The sequence below is a fragment of the Vipera ursinii genome (genome assembly GCF_947247035.1).
Source record: "Vipera ursinii genome assembly, chromosome: 6".
In the NCBI taxonomy this organism is placed as follows: Eukaryota; Metazoa; Chordata; class Lepidosauria; order Squamata; family Viperidae; genus Vipera; species Vipera ursinii.
Genome location: NC_139515.1, coordinates 74,695,303 through 74,715,777, shown reverse-complemented (window position 1 = coordinate 74,715,777; position 20,475 = coordinate 74,695,303). Strand labels below are relative to the sequence as shown.

The following is a 20,475-nucleotide window of genomic DNA, read 5'->3' as shown; positions in this document are numbered from 1 at the left end:
CCAGCTAACATGTTTTGACCTGATGCCAATAAATTCCAGATAGGTGATTTTATGTTTAAAAAAGCTTTCAGAAGATTTGATTGCAGGAGGTTGAGTGTTTACTTGTGCAATCATTGTTAAGTGGTCTTCATTTGCCAATAGAAAATAAGATGAGTCAAAATTTTATCATCTTTTTCTCTTACCAACCAACAAAACAAAACAAAACACAAATATAGATTTACATTCTTCCTTTAGTTTTCCTTACTTTTTATGTCTAACAGCCTTTTGAGACTGAAAATCTTTTTCAGTCTGTTTCAGAGCTGAATTCTTCTCATTTTTATGTTGTTTGATTCATCCAACCTATCCTCATCTTTTGTGATTTGTTTTTTTAAAGTTTCTTTTAAAAATAGGACTCTTGCTGCCTCAGACCTTCTTTCACTGACCGAGGTAAGGCAAGAAAGCAGTAACTGGCACTATTCTCCAGCGATGCTTAATGACGGTCACCTGTTGGGTTTCCTATTAGCTAATTTGCTCAGCCTGAATATAAGATCTCATTTGATTTGTCAAGTCTAATGTACACCATACCTAAGAAGAGCACTAACATACCCATGTCGGAAGCACCAAAGTGCTTTCAGGGTGAAACGATTTACCGGTGGCATCACCGTTGCCCAGGGGACATCCAGTTGGGGGCTCTTTTGTGTCCCCGTGAAGTTGCCCACCAAAGTGGTATCAATTGCTCTACTGGTTGCCCGCTTTCGAACTGCTGGGTTTGCAGGAGGTGGAGCACGTGATGGGGGCTCATTCCCACGCCCCCAGCCCACCAGCAACAGGTCCTGAATGCAGACGGCCGATTTTCAGCCCAGCGTTCCAATCTCCTGAGCCACCTGGCTCCTACCTAAGAAGAAAAGTGCCTTGGCTGAATTGAGTGGAGCGTTTTCTATTCACAAGGTTCTGTAGCACAGAGTGGCCATTCGGATGCCCCAGGAAGCTCATGAATGGGACTCATGAGGATGTTCCTTTTCCACTGTTGGGCCCCAGCAGTCATTGACGACTTCCATCCACCAGAGAAGTCCTCTTGTCTTTTTATCAGTCTCGGAAGTTTGCCACATTCAAATTAATACGCACTGCTTCTACTACTGTGAGAACTGGAGAAGGGTACTGTATTCACCTTTTGCAGACCACTTGCAGTCTATGAGTCAGAAAGGAAAAAAAGTTCTGCAAAAGGTGAATACAGAATCTTTCTCGAGTTCTCATCCATCTTGCTAGTCCCTCCCCCCCCCCCACCAATTATCCTTTCTGCACTAACCTGCCTGTCCCTTTTCTCCTCTTCTGAAATCAGCAGAAGGGAATTGCTCTCCCACCATGAATTTGCTGGCTTGGCCTTAGGTCAGGGGTAGGCAACCTTGGCTCTTTTATGACTCGTGGACTTCAACTCCCAGAATTCTGGAAGTTGAAGTCCACGAGTCATAAAAGAGTCAAGGTTGCCGACCCCTGCCTTAGGTGGTCAGTTGTGTTGCATGTATGCTCTCCTTTCTCTATAGCAGTCTGCTTTCTAGCATTGGTATAAAGCTGTACAAGAAACCCTTGGAGTGTATATCACACATGAATACTTTCTAGGATTGTTGCATAATCCATATGTCCCGTTAAAATTGATTCTGGGGTGAGAGAGATACTTTTTTTTCCTATGGCTACATCAAAAGAGTGGGAAAGATGCCACCATTTGGAAGAGATTCAAGAAAGCAGTGACCATAATGAGTTGAATCCTCCAAAGAGAGATGGTATAAACTTGGTGTATTAATCTTGATAAAAGGATACGATATTACTGTTGAACTTTGTGCATTGTTATGTGGGGGGGGGGGAAAAACCTTGCTGTATTTGTTCTCATTCCAAAATGCAGGACATGAAACCTAATGACAAAAAGGCAGTTTCTCTTTCAATCTTGGAAAATGCTTTCCAGCTGATCATCCATGGAACCAGACCCCTGAGGGCCTCCCTTTGAATGCATATATACAAAAAGAGGTTGCTTTTAGAAGGATATGTAAACAGTAATTTAGCTAATCTAGATCAGGGGTGACAAACTGCTGGCCCACGGGCCGGATGTGTCACAAGGAAACCGCGCCCACCCCATTGCCGGCAATGGGGAAAAAGCTCTGATACGTCACACAAGGTCATGTGACATTGTGAGTTTGACATGTCTGCTCCAGATGGATGTATACATTGTCAGGAGCCATGGAGTTAACTGCTGCCTTCTTTCTCTGTTTGAGACATTGTGGAGCTTCCTGGTTGCTGTTGAATAAGGAACGTCATAAAATGCAGCTTAAATTATGATTACAAAACTATTCATTTTATAGGGTAAAATGACAGATGGATCCAGGAAGGTAAGGGGGTGGGGGAGTGGGTTGTTACATGATATTTTATAATGATCAAGCCTACATTGATAAGTCACTTCACAGAGTTTACATTTTAAAATAGTAAACAATAGAATGAGAGAAGAGTGCATCTGTAATTTTTAGTCCTAGTGCTCAGGTGTTGAAGACGGAGGAATGGTTGTGCAACTTAAAGGGCTGGTGGAGTAAAGAAATGGCAAGTCGTGCAAAACACACCCTTTATATCCGAAGGTGCCTACAGGAGCATTATAGTGACTAAGGAATAGGTGGAAGACGAAGGGGAGAAAGGCAAGGCAACAAATTCCAGTTCTGTTGCTAGGCTTTAGTGTGCCAAAAGTGTTATGGTTAGTTTCTACCCAGGCCAGTAGAAATGGATGTAAGAATGTGTTACTATCTTGTGTTCTCTCTCACTGTCTGACTAACCTATGCAGGAAGGAGTTCAATCTTTTGTAACTATTGGTTCCCTATATTTTTATATTTGATTTTTCTATTGCTATCTGTGCTACTAGACATTGGATGAGATAGCCAAGAATTTAAAATGCAACCAATTTGCATATTTTGCACATATATTTTCATTACAATAATGTGTCTTATTTTGTTCTTATTAACTAGCACGTACCAAACCTCTATATCACACAAACAACACTTACTTTTTCTTTTTACATAGGTTCAGCATGAAAAGGTACAAATTTCTAGTTTTTATCAACAACCAAGAGATTGTTCCCATTACAGGTTTTGCTTGCATAATTACACCTATGCACTATAGTTTCTTACAGAATCTCATTGATGAAATGTGCTGAACATTGGGAAGGCTGGCTTTTTTTTTCTTTTTTAAAAGTTGGACCAATTCATGGAAATCTTGGAGATTAAGGGCTATTAGGTTTGATGGCAGTGTGGCTGAAGACCATGAAGAGACCGGTGGGCTTCCTTGTGCAGTTGGTTAATCACTGAGAACAGACCATCTAGAGCAGGGGTGTCGAACTCAGTTTCATTGAGGGCCGCATCAGCATTACGGTTGCCCTCAGGGGGCCGGGTGGGTATGGCCAGGGTGGGCGTGGCCTACTGGGTGGGCGTGGCTAGAGTGTGTATGGCCTACTGGGTGGGCGTGGCCAGCTCTACATCGTTCACATCAAGGGTGCCTATGGGGGCCTGGGCAGGAGTGGGACAGATCTGAGGGTCTCTGGCAGGAGGAGGGTCTCTGGGCCGGGGCCAAGGCAGTGGGGGCCGTTCCCTCACTGTTTCCAGGATGGCTTCGCAGGCCACATGAAACCACGGGCCGGATCTGGCCCCCGGGCCTTGAGTTTGACATGTCTGCTCTAGAGTTTATTCTACCAGGGATTCAAACTAGTGGGCACTACTTATATTCTTATACTTGCATTCTCATTCAGTTTCACATCTCACTTTCTGACAGAACTCTCGCTAGGTGCAATTTTTCAACAGCTCCGATCCACCTGTAACCAGAGGGCAGTGTAGATGAAATAATTTAAAAACAGCTTCTAAAAATGTTTTCTTAGCACTTTCTGAATTCCATCCAACTTTCATTTATTTCATTTATACAACACTTAACATGCTTTCTATCATTCAAATGGTTTTCCTCTAGCTTTTCTTGTTAAGGTCAGTATTATTTCAAGAAGGCGAAATACCGTAAGTTAAAAACAAAGAACACGTAAGTCCTCCATTTACAGCCATTTGTTAAGTGGGCGTTCAGTAATAGTTCTGTAACATTTGATATACTGTAGCTGACAAAGACTAAAATAGATTTTCTGAAGGTTCTATAATAATGTTGAAAGGGACCTTGGAGGTCATTTAGTCCAACCCCCGGCTCGGACAGGAAACCCTGCACCGTTTCAGACAAATGGCTGTCCTGTCCCTTCTTAAAAACTTCCAGTGTTGGAGCATTCACAGCTTCTGGAGGCAGGTTGTTCCACTGATTAATTGTTCTAACTGTCAGGAAATTCCTTAGTTCTAGGTTGCTTCTCTCCTTGACTAGTTTCCATCCGTTGCTTCTTGTCCTGCTTTCAGGTGCTTTGGAGAATAGCTTGAGTCCCTCTTCTTTGTGGCAGCCCCTAAGATATTGGAACACTGCTATCATGTCACCCTCGTCCTTCTCTTCATTAAACTAGACATACCCAATTCCAGCAACCATTCCTTATATGTTTTAGCCTCCAGTCCCCTAATCATCTTTGTTCCTCTTCTCTGTACTCTTTCTAGAGTCTCAACATCTTTTTTTACATTGTGGTGACCTGGATACCACTAGGTATTTTTTTAAAAGAGATGAAAATATATGTAACCAATTCTTAGCTATTTAGATTTACCATTTAGAAAACCTCAACTAAAAATGTTAATTCTATAGAGATACAAGTTTACTGAAAATCTTCAGCCACATAGTCTATTTCAGTCTTTTCAACCTTTTCACCCATTGTACCACTTTTAAGATATGGCAACATCCAAGTACCACCAGTTGCCTAGCAAGGTGTCAAAAACGATCAAAAGAAAGAAAAAAGTGATGAAGTACAGGTAGTCCTCGACTTACAACAGTTTGCTTAGTGACTGTTCAAAGTTACAATGGCACTGAAAAAAGTGCCCCCCCAAGCCACAGTCGAACAAGACACCTGCCTGTCCACCCAGCGGCGCTCTTCCTCCTGTCCGAGGTTTTCATTGTTGTGAGCATTTCTCTTGAGGATTGGCAGTGTGTGTGTGTGTGTGTGTGTGTTTGGTTTTTATTCCCCCGTCTGCTGGGTGGTTGCAGCGGGTTTGGGTCACTTCACATGACTCTGGGACACTGTGACCATCATAAATATGAATCAGTTGCCAAGCATCTGAATGTAAATCACAAACCCTGGAGATGCTGCAACATTCCAGCTGATCGGCGCTTCTTCTGGGCTCAGAAACGCCAGGATCAGCGCCGAGCTCCAGCTGGAGCCTGGCACTGATCCTGGCGCTTCCACTAAGCCCTGACAGCTCCAAAGAAGAGCTGATCCTGGCGCTTTCGCTGAGCCCTGACAGCCCTTCAGCTCCAGCCATCTCTCGCTCAGTTGTGCGGTGCTGCCACTGGTTCAGCTCATTCCCCTCCCCCGCTTCCACTTTTCTAGGATGGTTGCGTACCACCTGCCAGGTGCCAATGTACCACAGGTGGTACCTGTACCACTGGTTGAAAAGCCCTGGTCTATTTCCAATTATTTGCACCTTACATTTCTCAAACAGGGATACTGGAAAGTTATGGTTAAGGTCTGAATATGTGAAGCCATTTTAATTTGTGATGAAAGAAGATTTAACGTAAAATATGATTGTGAAATTTGGGCCTAATCCTTATGCCTGACAGCGATGATTGAAAACAAAACACCTATGTAATTTTGGAAACTTGGTTTATTTTAAGACCACCATCGTGTGGCTCAATATTCCAAAGTATAGTCATAAATACATAAAAAGAAAGATATACTTACATACAAATATTTTACATACAAATATTTGTCAATTTATACTCCATCTTCCTGTGTGTAAATACTATAGACAGCTTAAAGACTGAGCTACATGTACTCCTTAACTTACAACAATTAATTTAGTGACTGTTTCAATGACACTGAAAAAATGACTGTTTCACTGACACTGAAAAAAGTGACTTATGACATTTTTCTTTTTTTTTTTATTGAAAAGTTTTAACATACATTTTATCCTTAACAGTCCCCCCTCCCCCTCCCCTACCCCTCCCTCCCTGCCCCTCTCCCCCTCCCCCCCCCCACTTCCCAGAGCTAAGTACAAGGTATAAAAAAAAACAATCATAAACATCCATATGCTAACAACCATAAACTCTAAAATCTATCACTCTCTAGCTCATATAGGATAACTACAAACACTATTAATATTAAATATATAAAAAAAAAGAAAAAAGAAAGGAAGACTTATTCAAATGCTACATGAAACTTTTTAGTCCCATATTTGTTCTGGATATACTCAATCCATTTTCTCCACTCCATAATATAACGTTCTTGCGAGTGATCTTTCAAATAAGCCGAAATCTTTGGAACTGCCGACTATAGAAGAATGGACTTTAAAGGTTTCTGACCTGGCAGAGATGGCAAAGACTTATGACATTTTTCATATTTGTAGTATCCCCGTGGTCACGATATCAAAATTCAGACTCTCAGCAACAGACTCATATTTATGACAGTTACAGGATTCCAGGAACATGTGATCACCTTTTGCAACCTTCTGACAAGCAAAGTCAATGGGGAAGCCAGATTCACTTAACAACCATGTTACCAGCTTAACAACTGCAGTGGTTCACTTAACAACGGTGGCAAGAAAGGTCATAAACAAAACACACTCAAATGTTTCACTTAGTAACAGAAATTTTGGGCTTAATTGTGGTCGTAAGTCGAGGACTACCTGTTCATGCTAACTTTGAGAATAAAGACTAAACTATTATAGGCTTTCTTAGAATACCAGTAACAAATGGCTTTTCTCCTCTTGAATCTCTACTGGCACATGGACATCCTTTGATTTCTCTTAGATGGCCCTGAGCTTTCTGTATTTGCTTTCTCAATATGATTCCCCATTAAATACGTTAATGATCAATACATAATACATAATTGGATGATTAGAAATCAGGGTGCCAGTACAAAAGAACTTTACTGCCAGGACTGAAGAAGAACAAAGAAATTAGGCTGGACATTTCTGCATTCCTGCATAGGTTTTTCTTTTTTTTTAAAGTTACAGCCATAAGATGAGAGTAACTTCTAGTAAGGAGCATCTGAAGTCCTGTGTAGTTTAGTGAGTAGCCCTTTTTTTGGGGGGGGGGGAGATTGGAGGAAGGAATGTGGGTTGGGCAGAGTCTAGAATTACACCATTGCAGAATTGGTCCCCCCCTTCAATGCTTTAAATAGCCAGCACCTTTTTTTTAAATGATTGCTTTCACATTTCCCCAGTCAGCCAGATCCCTGACCGCTCATTTTTAAGGTAACAAAAGAATTCCATACTTTTTTTTCCCTTTTGTGACCTATATGTATGTAGTCATGAAGTGACAGGTGTGTTTGTGTGTGTTGCTGAACTATTTTCACTTGGTAACAGTGTATTTCTATATGCTTCCTTTGGCTAAGTATTTCTCAACTTTTGCAGCTGTTTGAACTGTAAGGGCACAGGAATCTTGATTTCCTTCACAAAGGAGATAGTTGGTCTGACAGAACAAATTAATTTAAAGGTTTGGGTTCTGATGGAGAGGGACCTCAACCAATGGCATCCTGTTTAATTCATTTTTTAGATTGATATCTTTACTCTTAACCAGATTTCCAGATTCATGGATCTCCTTACCCATTATTTATTGCTTGACATCTGATGGATCTGTCATGTCATGGATGCAAACCAGACTTTGATGTACTTCTAAAGATACCTCGATAGACAGAAAGACAGACAATATGATGTAGGAAAAATTTAAGATTTGGGGAGTACTTAATTAACATTTTGAAAATATTTATACTTAAACCTTGGAATATGTTTCCAGAGTAGAGATCATTCTCTAAAAATTTCTGAAGCGATTACATGTAATGTTTAAATGATGTTCCCCAATCTAATACAACCTCCAAGCTGTACTGGGCTAAAACAAGAGGGTGGTGGGAGCTCCAGATGTTGCTGAAATAAAATTTCCAATATCCCCATGAAGCCTTATAAATCAGCTTTGGTTGGATGGGAAGAAGGTCACCAAACTGGGAGCATTGTAGAATGGATTCCACTCACTTCTATCTTCCTCTCTTGGTGAGTTTATAAGATGCTGTTTTTCATAAAAGATCAAAGCATCTATCAGCAAAAAGAAAACTGCTTCCGAGAACCTCAGAACTAATATTTTTTGGTAAAAGGGAAATTTGTGAGAAAATTCCAAAAGAGAGGAAAAAAATAAGTATGAAATAAGTGTTAAATTACATTTCAAAAATAGCAGCCTGAATGGAACCAAGTTTCTAATGAACTTTCAATAGCTGGTCCATGCATCATGCTGCATCAAAATCAAGAAATCGCATTGTCAGTGAAAAAGGCAATATTTGCCGTTAAGAAAAAGTAATATTTACTATCACCCCCTTCCTCTAAAAGGGGCACATAACCATCTTGGAAGCTACTACTTATACTTGTAAACTGCCAGTGAACTACATAAAATCTTCTGAAGACACTATTGGAAAGGCAGCAAATGAACATCTATATTTTGCTCAATTTTGGCATGGAAAAAGTATCTACATGCAGCTCAATCTTGTTTCAGAGTATATATCCAATCCTATCCCTTCTGGGTCTTCAGCCTTTGACAGCACAAGAATATCATACAAAATGAATATAATCTGTAATTGCGTACATCAGTCTGAGTAGCTTTTTCTATAATGGAATAGGTGGAAGACGATGGGGAGAAAGGCAAGGCAACAAATTCCAGTTCTGTTGCTAGGCTTTAGTGTGCCAAAAGTGTTATGGTTAGTTTCTACCCAGGCCAGTAGAAATAGATGTAAGAATCTGTTACTATCTTGTGTTCTCTCTCACTGTCTGACTAACCTATGCAGGAAGGAGTTCAATCTTTTGTAACTATTGGTTCCCTATATTTTTATATTTGATTTTTCTATTGCTATCTATGCTAGACATTGGATGAGATAGCCAAGAATTTAAAATGCAACCAATTTGCATATTTTGCACATATATTTTCATTACAATAATGCGTCTTATTTTGTTCTTATTAACTAGCACATACCAAACCTCTATATCACATAAACAACACTTACTTTTTCTTTTTACATAGGTTCAGCACGAAAAGGTACAAATTTCTAGTTTTTATCAACAACCAAGAGATTGTTCCCATTACAGATTTTGCTTGCATAATTACAGCTATGCACTATAGTTTCTTACAGAATCTATAACCTCAAACCTCAGAACTAATATTTTTTGGTAAAAGGGAAATTTGTGAGAAAATTCCAAAAGAGAGGGAAAAAATAAGTATGAAATAAGTGTTAAATTACGTTTCAAAAATAGCAGCCTGAATGGAACCAAGTTTCTAACGAACTTTTAATAGCTGGTCCATGCATCATGCTGCATCAAAATCAAGAAATTGCATTGTCAGTGAAAAAGGCAATATTTGCCGTTAAGAAAAAGTAATATTTACTATTACCCCCTTCCTCTAAAAGGGGCACATAACCATCTTGGAAGCTACTACTTATACTTGTAAACTGCCAGTGAACTACATAAAATCTTCTGAAGACACTATTGGAAAGGCAGCAAATGAACATCTATATTTTGCTCAATTTTGGCATGGAAAAAGTATCTACATGCAGCTCAATCTTGTTTCAGAGTATATATCCAATCCTATCCCTTCTGGGTCTTCAGCCTTTGACAGCACAAGAATATCATACAAAATGAATATAATCTGTAATTACGTACATCAGTCTGAGTAGCTTTTTCTATAATGGAATTCTGCCTGATTTGTATAGTTTATAAAACCAGGTACACAGTTCCAGTACTTTAGACTAATTTGCACTTAATAGTTCCCATCATTTATTAGTTATACTGCTTAAAACTAATCAGTCTGAAACCCCCAGATCTTATTAGGTACTTGGTAGTTTTCATTGGGTCTTCAGGACCTATAATATTCACACATCACTGCCTTTCTGGCTTCTACAAAAATACACAATTATTTGTTTCTTTCTCTCATTGTCTGCAAGAGGAGACAATATCAGCCAATCAATATATAAAACAAGCATATTCACTAGAATTTACCATATAGATGCTGAGTTCGCATATTGAAGCAATATGATTTCAAAACCTTTTGAGGGTTTTGAACAATCCCATGTCTTTTTCCATTGGGCTGTAAAGCAAACATGAAACACCCCCCAACACAAACCTCTAGCAAAGATTTCTAGAAAACTAATTCTTTGATGCCATGCAGTTGTTTGATGCCATCCGGAGTTTTGCAACTAACATATGACAGCTTTAATAAATGTGCCAGTTGAATATTCACCTAGAAATAATAGTACCATGAATTATAACTAAAAATTCTTGACCATGGTTTAGGACTATTATAAATGGCCTTTTTTTTAATAAGGTGATGATGCAAAATACTGTGTAAACAATGGGCTGTCACCAAAATCTTTTTGATAAACTGATTCTAATCAAGCTGTCCCTAATCTCTACTGTTAAAAAAATAAAGTGCAATTGGACCATGCAGCATTCTGGTCATGAAATCCATATGCTGAATGTGCATATCTGAGTCAAAGAAACTTCATGCATGGAAGATCATGTCTTTCTTGGACTGGGGCCATAAATAAAATGAAAATGATGCAGTCTTCTGTAAGCAGGGATTCAGCTTTCCAGGAAAATTAGGTAAATATATTTCTCAGATATCTATACTCAAAGCAAACCTGGTGTGTGACCCATTTTAATTGGATGGAGGATTGGGATAATACTTTGTCTATAGATGGAGCTATTTTAATTTTAAAATAAAACATCTTAAATAGAATAAAATGGAGTCTGCTTTGTGAATGAACACATAAGAACTCCTAGGTAGGTCCTGTAATGGTCAGTTCACTTCATAGGCTCATACACGTTGAAAAAGTAATGTTAACTTTCATTCATTTTAAGACTTTTGCCCAGGATACTTTCCAACATACTGAAACAAAAAATACCATTGGTATACAGAAAGCAAAAATATAAAAAAAAACTATTAAAATATCATTGAAAAGTGTCTATGGAAATTCTCAATCATTCAGGTCTTGGTTGTCCCAAAAGTGCTTTTTCAGGAGGCAACATGTCCCTTACTTCCCTTAAGGATGGGCCCAATTGTTGGGACCCCGAGAGGTAGCTGGGCTTAAATAGTGGCCTCTGGTGGAAACGCATTAAGAGGACCCTATTACATTTTTTAGCCGGTTGTTTTAAAGGGTTAGGGAGGAGGGGGAATGGGAGGGAGGGGAGGGAATTGGGGTGTGTTTCATCAACTGGCGATCAGTCTGGGCCTACAATAGTTCCCAGTGAGATAGGGTTGGGGGCATGGCCCTTTGGTTCCGCTGGTACCGGGGTGGGGTTCCAAATCCCCACAACGATTGGGAATGGCAGCAGGCAGTTACATGGAGGGCTGTATCAATATCTGGGACCACGCCCCTGCTGTCTTCAAGTGGTGGCATGTTCTGACCCTCCGGTTAGTACCCTTTTGTCCGGGGGTGAGGGGGACCAGAACCCTGAGCTCAGACTGCTGTATTTTAATGCCAGATCCGTTGTGAACAAGGCTCCCCTCGTCCGGGAATTGATCAAGGAGGAACACGTGGATCTGGCATGCATTACGGAGACCTGGTTGGGCCCAGAGCGCGGTGTCCCTCTGGTTGAACTGTGCCCTCCGGGTTTCTGTGTGCTACATCAGCCTTGGGCTCAGGGCAGGGGACAGTGGGGTGGCGGTGGTTATACGGGAGACCTTATGTCCGTGGGAGACCACTGTTGTCCAGATAGGCGGGAGTGAGTCCCTTCTCATGAGATGTGGCCCTCGGGCTCAGTTGGGCCTTTTGCTAACATACCTGGCGCCCAGCTGTGTAACAATGGCCCTGCCTGAGCTGCTCGACACCCTCTCAGGGTTGACGGTGGAGTTTCCCAAACTTATAGTTCTGGGTGACTTCAACCTGCCTTCCCTGGGAGAGTCGTCAGAGTTAGCTCAGGAGTTCATGGCTTCCATGACGGCCATGGACCTGACCCAAGTAATTCAGGGCCTGACTCATGGGGCGGGTCACATTCTTGACCTGATTTTTCTATCTGGTCAATGGTTGGATGATCTGGGAGGGGGCTTGCCAACTATTGTCCCCCTGTCATGGTCCAATCATTATCTCCTCAGCTGGTCTTCCGCTGTGCTACCCCCCGCCGGTGGGCTGTGGAACCGACCAGGTGGTTCCGTCCCAGGCACCTAATGGACCCAGAACGGTTCCAGATGGTGCTTGGGTCCTTACCTAGCTCCCTCACTCACAGCCCGGTCGATGCCTTGGTGGATGCCTGGGAAAGGGCGGCCACCGAGGCACTCAACCATGTTGTACCCTTGCGACCCCAGACCCGGCACAGATCCCGTTGGGCCCCATGGTTTTCTGTGGAGCTCCGGGAGATGAAGCGTCGGAGATGGGGTCTAGAGAGTGGTTGGAGATCCACCCGGTCTGAATCTGACCGATTGCGACTAAGAGCCTTTACAAGGTCTTATCTCGCTACGATGAGGACAGCGAAGTCTAATTACTTCGCTGCCCTCATCGCGTTCGCAGATAATCGCCCAGCCGCCCTGTTTAGGGTGACTCGCTCTCTCCTTAATCGGGAGATGAGGGTGGATCTCTTACAGGGATGGGCTGAGGAGTTTAGTCATCATCTGGTGGACAAAATCGCTCAGATCCAGACCGGTTTGGACTCTGGGCAGAGTCAGGCATGGAGGAATCAAGCGGTCTTGAGCATGTTATCTGGACTGAGTTCGATCCTGTTTCCCCCGATGATGTGGACAGGATCATGAGAAGGCTGAGCTCCACCACTTGTTTACTGGACCCGTGCCCTTCCTGGCTGGTCTATGCGGCTCGGGAGGAGACACGAGCCTGGTTCCAGGCAGTAATATCTGCTTCCTTGAAGGAGGGTATCTTCCCTGCCGCCTTGAAGGAGGCGGTGGTGAGACCCCTCCTCAAGAAGCCTGCCCTGGACCCGGCTGTTTTAAATAACTACCTTCCAGTCTCCAACCTCCGCTTTTTGGCGAAGGTTGTTGAGAGTGTGGTGGCACATCAGCTTCCTCTGTTCCTGGAGGAAACTGATTATCTTGACCCATACCAATCGGGTTTCAGGCCCAGGTACAGCACGGAAACGGCATTGGTCGCACTGGTGAATGATCTCTGGCAGGCTCGGGACAGGGGATGTTCCTCTGTCCTAGTCCTTTTAGATCTCTCAGCGACTTTTGATACCATCAACCATGGTATCCTACTGCGGCGTCTCAGGGGGTTGGGAGTGGGAGGCACTGTTTTGCGGTGGTTCTCCTCCTACCTCCTGGGCCGCTCGCAGTCGGTGTTGATGGGAGGGCAGAGGTCCGCCCCGAGATCTCTCGTTTGTGGAGTCCCTCAGGGGACGGTCCTCTCTCCCCTCCTGTTCAACATCTACATGAAACCTCTGGGTGAGCTCATTCGTGGTTTCGGGGTGGGGTATCATCAGTATGCTGATGATACCCAACTTTTTCTTTCCACCCCGAACCAACCCAGTGATGCACTCAACGTGATGTCCCGTTGCCTGGAGGCGGTCCGGGTTTGGATGGGGAGAAACAGGCTTCGTCTCAATCCTGCCAAGACTGAGTGGCTGTGCATACTGGCATCTCGGGTTAACCAGGTTGTTCCATCACTAATGACGGGGGGTGAGGTGTTACCCCCGTCGATAGGGCTTGCAACTTGGGCGTCCTCTTGGATTCACGGCTCAATTTCGAAGACCATATAGGAGCCGTGACCAGGGCGGCTTTTGCCCAGCTTCGTCTGGTGTGCCAGTTGCGGCCCTAGATGGACCAAGATGCCCTACGCACAGTCACCCATGCGCTTGTGACCTCCTGGCTAGACTACTGCAACACTCTCTACATGGGGCTGCCCTTGAGGACCACGCGGAGGCTTCAACTGGTGCAGAATGCAGCCACGCGAGTTGTTATGGGAGTTTCCTGATACTCCTGTGTAACACCTCTTCTCCGTGAGCTGCATTGGCTTCCGGTTGCCCTCCGGGTGAGATTCAAGGTGCTGGTAATGACCTATAAAGCTTTAAATGGCTTGGGTCCGGATTATCTAAGGGAACACCTGCTGCCGGCATCAACTTCCCATCGTCCTGTGTGCTCCCACAGGGAGGGCCTTCTCAGGGTGCCGGCGGTTAAGGAGTGCCAGTGGGTGATCCCCAGGGGGAGGGCATTCTCTGTGGGCACGCCTGTCCTTTGGAATGATTTACCGGTGGAACTTCGGACTGCCCCCGACCTTCGCTCATTTTGCAGGGATTTGAAAACCTGGTTTTTGATCTATCAGGCCTGGGCTGAAGGGGTTTTAGCTTTTAATATTGTTTTAATTGTTGGGCTTAAGTAATTTAATCTATTTTAATTTATACTATTTTTATATTGTATTTTATGCTGCCCTGTAAACTGCCCTAAGTCCTTCGGGAATAGGGCAGTATAAAAATTTAATTAAATAAATAAATAAAATAAACTTGACTTTCTTGTTTTTCTTTGAAGACGTTTCACTTCTCATCCAAGAAGCTTCTTCAGCTTTGACTAGATGGTGGGGAATAGAAGGATTTATATTCCTTGCAGACATTGAAAAGCATTTGAAAACCAAAACTGGATGGGTTTCCCACTAAGATCTGGAAATGTAGGAATTGCCTAGTGTTGAAAAAACAAAAACGAGTGCACAGAAAACATTGAAGAAGGCATTTGACTCTTGGCTATGGTGCCACCACTAAAAAATAACCTTTCCTTATTTACCTCCTTTTAGAGAAGTCCTTAATATAAACAAAGGTTAATATGTATAATCGGGCTAAGAGATTTAACCTTGAGTAATATTATAACAAACATTAGGATAACCACAAGTTAGGGCATTCGATGACTACAAAATGGATTTGAGAAAGTAAGGATGGACCAATACTAGTGACACATTATAATCCAAAAATGCATTTGAACTTAATCAATTTTGGGATAACTATACTAAAGTAAACAGAGTTTGCAGTGTTTTCACTGGACTGTTGGTTCAAGTGAAATAAATTAAGAGAGTAAATAAAATACCAGTGGTGTACAAAATAATCAGGACACGTTGGCTGAAAAGATGCGCTGTGAGGAACCAGAACATTTTGAAAGAAGTCTCTTAAAAATTAAGCTGTCAGTGTTCTTTGAATCCAAAGTAAATACCTCCTACCTCGGTGAAGTCTGTGGGTACATGTTGTGCACAAGGAACATCAACATTTCCAGCTGTTGTTAGCAAGTCAACTGGGCTGTGAACTCTTGAGCAAATCCCTGAGTTTGTTTCTCACTTTTCTTCCAGCTTGAATTTGATTGTTGTAAGCATAACAGCGGGGGAGCAAAAAAATAGCACTGGGCTTTTGAAGGTGGAATGGATTACAGCGTCCCTGGGGCAGTGATCAATGGAGAAATACATGCACAACTCACTGGAGAAACAAAGAAAAAAGAAGCAGGGAATCAGACACTAGATCGGGATCACTGGAACAACAAGCTGGAATATGTGCTGTCTGTGGCAGGAGAAATCATTGGTTTGGGGAATGTTTGGAGGTTCCCTTACCTCTGTTACAAAAATGGTGGTGGTAAGTTCAACTTTTGTTCTATTTACATTTGTGTATGATAACTTTCTTGACTACATGCCTCTTAGCGATCCAAAGGCAGAAGCCACAGTTGAGCAAAACCTTTATTCAGCCCAATCAAAATGAAAGATTTTGAACCCTTCACTGAACACATACTTACAAAAAGCAGGGTATGGGTGAGAAGAAAGCAAATTCCAATATTAGGTAAGACGTTATAGCAATGATATCTGCTTGAAACTGAAGTCTTCAGCTCTTCCATTCTGAATTATACTCTGCAGTTCCGTCTTAATGCAAAGAAATGATCAAACATGCAATATCAAACATGCCAACAATTTTGTAATGTTAAAACCATTCCTGCTCACCAGGTAAGTTGGGATGAAAAAGAGGAAATTACACAAGCCTACTCATAGTTACCTATCCAAATCCAGTGCCCTATTTATTATTCATTTTTCTGTTGCACATAAGATTCCATTCTTTAATTCCTGGAACAACAACTGAAGTACGCTGTAACTAGTCAAAATTTACCCTGGGAGCTTCCATGGAGTAAAACCTGATCTCTGGTACCACTTAGTGTCTTAACCAATCCAATCTACCTCTCTTTTCCAAATCTAGGACCTCTCTATCTGTGCAGACTTATGGCAATGCTTGCTGAAAATTCAGGGAGTTAAAATCTATGTGTTTGGAGATACCAAAGTTGGGAATGGCTCTCTCTCTCACTTCAAGGCTGTCTGTTATATTACTAAATATACTTTGCCTTTTTTATGGATCAATTGTAATTCTACTGAGAATCGCAAAACGATCAGCAGTTTACAGTAACAAAAGGCATAGGAAAATATAATATCCACAGTAAACAATAATAATAAAAGGTAAAGGTTCCCCCGCACGTGCATGCTAGTCGTTTCCGACTCTAGGGGCCGGTGCTCATCTCCGTTTCAAAGCCGAAGAGCCAGCGCTTGTCCGAGGATGTCTCCGTGGTCATGTGGCCGGCATGACTAGACGCCAAAGGCGCACGGAACGCTGTTACCTTCCCACCGTAGTGGTCCCTATTTTTCTACTTGCATTTTTACGTGCTTTCGAACTGCTAGGTTGGCAGAAGCTGGGACGAGTAACAGGCGCTCACTCTTGGCGGGTCAAACAATAATATAAAGACCAATTATATAATCATAAAGCTATAATTACAATCATCCCATCTAAGCATCACCCATTAGCATAAGTAAAACACACCATTTCTCCTTTTAGAGGACATCTGGCATCTCCTTTCATTTTACCTCAGAACATAATCCCCGTAAAGGTAGGTTGGATTAAGTAACAGTAACTGAGACAAGTTCACCCATGTTGACTGGTGAGTTGAATCAGGATTTTCCCACTGACAACACCTACACCACAGGGGCTCTATCTAAGAATTGATTCACACATAATTTGGGAAGTCTTTCAACTTTGTATACATAAACAAAAAAAAAACCTTAACACAACTGTCCCAAAGGTGCTTTTTCCAAAAGGCAACTGGACTTACTTGTTTCTTTTTCCTTTGAAAACATTTCACTTCTTATTCAAGAAACCTCTTTTTTAAAACTTTTTTAATAATTCTATTAATTTATAACATGAAATATGAAAATACAAAAGCAAATACTAGGGGACGACAATAGGAAAAGGGAAAACAGGAAAGTGTGGAGAAGAGGAGGGGAAGACACAAAAGGCATTGACTTTTCGACTCCCTCTGTTGCAGTAAAATGAGACATTAAGAGAAGCAAAACCTTTTCAAAGAAAAAAAAGACAAGAAAATCCAGTTGCCTTTTAGTAAAACACCTTTGGGACAGCCAGGGCTTTTTTTCTCATAGAACGTTCAGAACGGAGTTCCGGCACCTTTTTTGGATGGAACCTTGTAGGGTAGGCAAGGCGGGTTGTATGACATGTGTGAGTTCCGGCACCTTTTTCTTTTACAAAAAAAGCACTGGGGACAGCCATGACCTGGATGACTGAGAATCTCCATAGACCAGGGGTGTCAAACTCAATTTCATTGAGGGCCGCATCAGCACTGCGGTTGCCCTCAGGGGGCCGGGTGGGTATGGCCAGGGTGGGCGTGGCCTACTGGGTGGGCGTGGCTAGAGTGCGTATGGCCTACAGGGTGGGCGTGGCCAGCTCTACATCGTTCGCATCAAGGGTGCCTATGGGTGCCTGGGCAGGAGTGGGACAGATCTGAGGGTCTCTGGCAGGAGGAGGGTCTCTGGGCGAGGGCCAAGGCAGTGGGGGCCGTTCCCTCACTGTTTCCAGGATGGCTTCGCGGGCCACATGAAACCACTTCACGGGGCGGATCCGGCCCCCAGGCCTTGTGTTTGACATGTCTGCCATAGACACTTAACACAACTATACGTAAAGATTTCTGCTTCAATCCCAAATCAGCAGAGCATGGGAAGAAAAGGCTTAATTAGTTATCAGCTGGCCAAGTTCCAACAATGCCCAATGGCACTGAGGCCCATCTCTGAACAGACGGTGGACAGCACTAAGGCACCATTTAAATTTCCCATAATGCTCACAGAGATGTTGTGCTGGGCATTGCAGGAAATCTAACTAATAAAAGAACATTTATAGCTCTGGGCTGTACTGCAGGGTGGGTCCTTGGTGCTCTCTGAACGTGGTGGTTTTCTGTTTTCTAAGGCCTGTTAGGTAAACCCCAGTCAGGAGCTCTTCAATTTAGGAAGGCATCTCCCATGCTTGGAGCCTGTCTAAATTAGTCTGGTGTTTCTGCACATATCTTGTTCTTGGTTTTCCTCCAAGTCCCCTTCTGAATACAAGGCATATGTTTTATACCTGTTCTTAAAACTGCCTGCAGATTATTATATCAAAAGCAGCCATTCTATCCAATCTCATGTTTCACAGGAGGGTTAATACTCACAATGCCATTTTTTTTCTGCTGGGAATTCATGCCTGCTGACCTCCCCCCCCCCCCACTTTTTAAGTATTAGCAGCTTTGGAGCAAAACACAGATTTGGAGGGGGTTTTCAATGAGAAAGAAATAAGATCCCCTCCCTATCATAGTTGATGCAGATTAGGCTGGCTGCCATTTTGTTTCCAAGGGATAGTTTCTTAATTAGGATCAAGGGATAGCATTCCTTTTTTTAAAAAAGTTAATAAAGAATGTGGTTGTTCCTTTGACATATACTGTATGTACGGCAAATACAAAGAAACTTGCATTTGAGCTTTTAGAATTGTTGGAGAATTTATCACTATCCAGCTTTACTGTTTTATTCTAATCACGAGTATTTATTTTAATTTATTTTAATGGGGGGGGAGTCAGCAGAGTGTGATCAAAATAGGAGCTTCAACGGTGTGATTGAAGCTTGCCACAATATACATAAGAACCAGTGGACCTTTGATTGTTCGATTGTGACCATCATCTACATCAGAGCTCCCCAATCTTTCCGACTTGGCTGCCTGGAAGGAAAGGGAGTAGCAGGTAAACGTGCACGCATGCACAAACGGACCACTAGCACCCGTGTGATGCTGGGGGTGATGTTAGCACCCCCTGCGCAGGTGCAAAGTGAGGCTGCTAGTGCCCACGCAGCGGTGCTAGCACGAGTGGGGTGTGTGTGCTCACACACATGCATGCACTTTCCAGCCATTCCCACAGCACAGTGGCCCATCGGTTGGAGATCCCGATCTAGATGTTTTGACCACATTTGTAGACATCCGTGATTTTATTGCTGCATTTTAACATTATCATGTGATAGAAACATCCAAGTTAAGTGACTCATGAGCAGTACAATTAGAATCAGTGATGGCTAACTTGCAGCCTATTAAATTTAATGGCATTAATTCCAAATGCTATCCATTAATTCTAGAAATATGATAGTAGTCAACATACCATATTTTCCGGCGTATAAGATGACTTTTTAACCCATGAAAATCTTCTCAAAAGTTGGGGGGTCGTCTTATACGCCCAGTCGTCTTATATGCCGGAAAATAGTACATAAATCAATCGAGCGCCCCCGTTCTTGCAAAGCAACTTCAAGCCTCCTTAGTCCAGTCCCCCCTCCAACGTGACTCTCCCTTCCCACCCCCAAGAGCCTCTAAGCCCCTTCCCCTCTCCCTTGCAAACGCCAGACCCCGAGAGCTCTTGCGTTTATTCCAAAGGGTGGGTGGAAGGAAAAGCCCCTTTTGGCTCTGGTGTGGCTGCAAGTCGACGAGCCCGGGAAGGCACGCCCTCCCCTCTCACTGCGGAGGAAGCAGGGCAGGCTGGCGTCAGGCGGGAGCCGGCAGGGCAGTCCTGCGCACGCGCGTGCTCCCCGGCTGCTAAGGACTCCTCGGGGAGCCGTGGCAGGCGCCTCACGCCCTTCCCTATTGAGGCAGCACCGGCGGAGCTGTCTGGCGTCGGGCAGGAGCCGGCAGAGCAGTCCTGCACATGCGCGCGCTCCCCGACTGCTAAGGATTGCTTGGGGAGCCGTGGCAGGCACCTCACGCACTTCCCTCTCGAGGCGGCACCAGCGGAGCCGTCCGGCATCGGGCGGGAGCTGGCAGGGCAGTCCTACGCACACACACGCTCCTCGGCTGCTAAGGAGTCCTCAGGGAGCCGTGGCAGGCGCCTCACACCCTTCCCTCTTGAGGCGGCACCGGCAGAGCCATCCGGCGTCGGGGGGGAACAAGCAGGGCTTTGCACCATCTGCATCAGATGGGTCTGAATCGGGCTTGTGTCGGACACTTGGCAACTGGCATGTAAGTATTTTCCGGCGTATAAGACAAAAAATCTTGAAAATTCCTCTCAAAAGTCGGGGGTCGTCTTATACGCCCAATCGTCTTATACGCCGGAAAATACGGTAGTATACTAGGGGCTTTT

General features: G+C 43.4%; 2 protein-coding genes across 2 annotated transcripts in view; both read left to right on the top strand.

The window, feature by feature from the left end:
- KDM5A (lysine demethylase 5A) overlaps window positions 1-15,425 on the top strand; it is a 63,605-nt gene extending 48,180 nt beyond the window's left edge. The window contains exon 29 of the mRNA XM_083366798.1: window positions 15,371-15,425. The gene's annotated coding sequence lies outside the window, so the exon portion shown is untranslated. The remainder of the gene's footprint in view (window positions 1-15,370) is intronic.
- The window catches only part of LOC310642862 (sodium- and chloride-dependent GABA transporter 2-like), an 88,337-nt gene that overhangs the window by 8,191 nt on the left and 59,671 nt on the right, over window positions 1-20,475 (top strand). Inside the window, exon 2 of the mRNA XM_083366814.1 lies at window positions 15,371-15,647. Coding sequence (XP_083222940.1) covers window positions 15,440-15,647 — 208 coding nt within the window. The 5' untranslated portion in view covers window positions 15,371-15,439. The remainder of the gene's footprint in view (window positions 1-15,370; window positions 15,648-20,475) is intronic.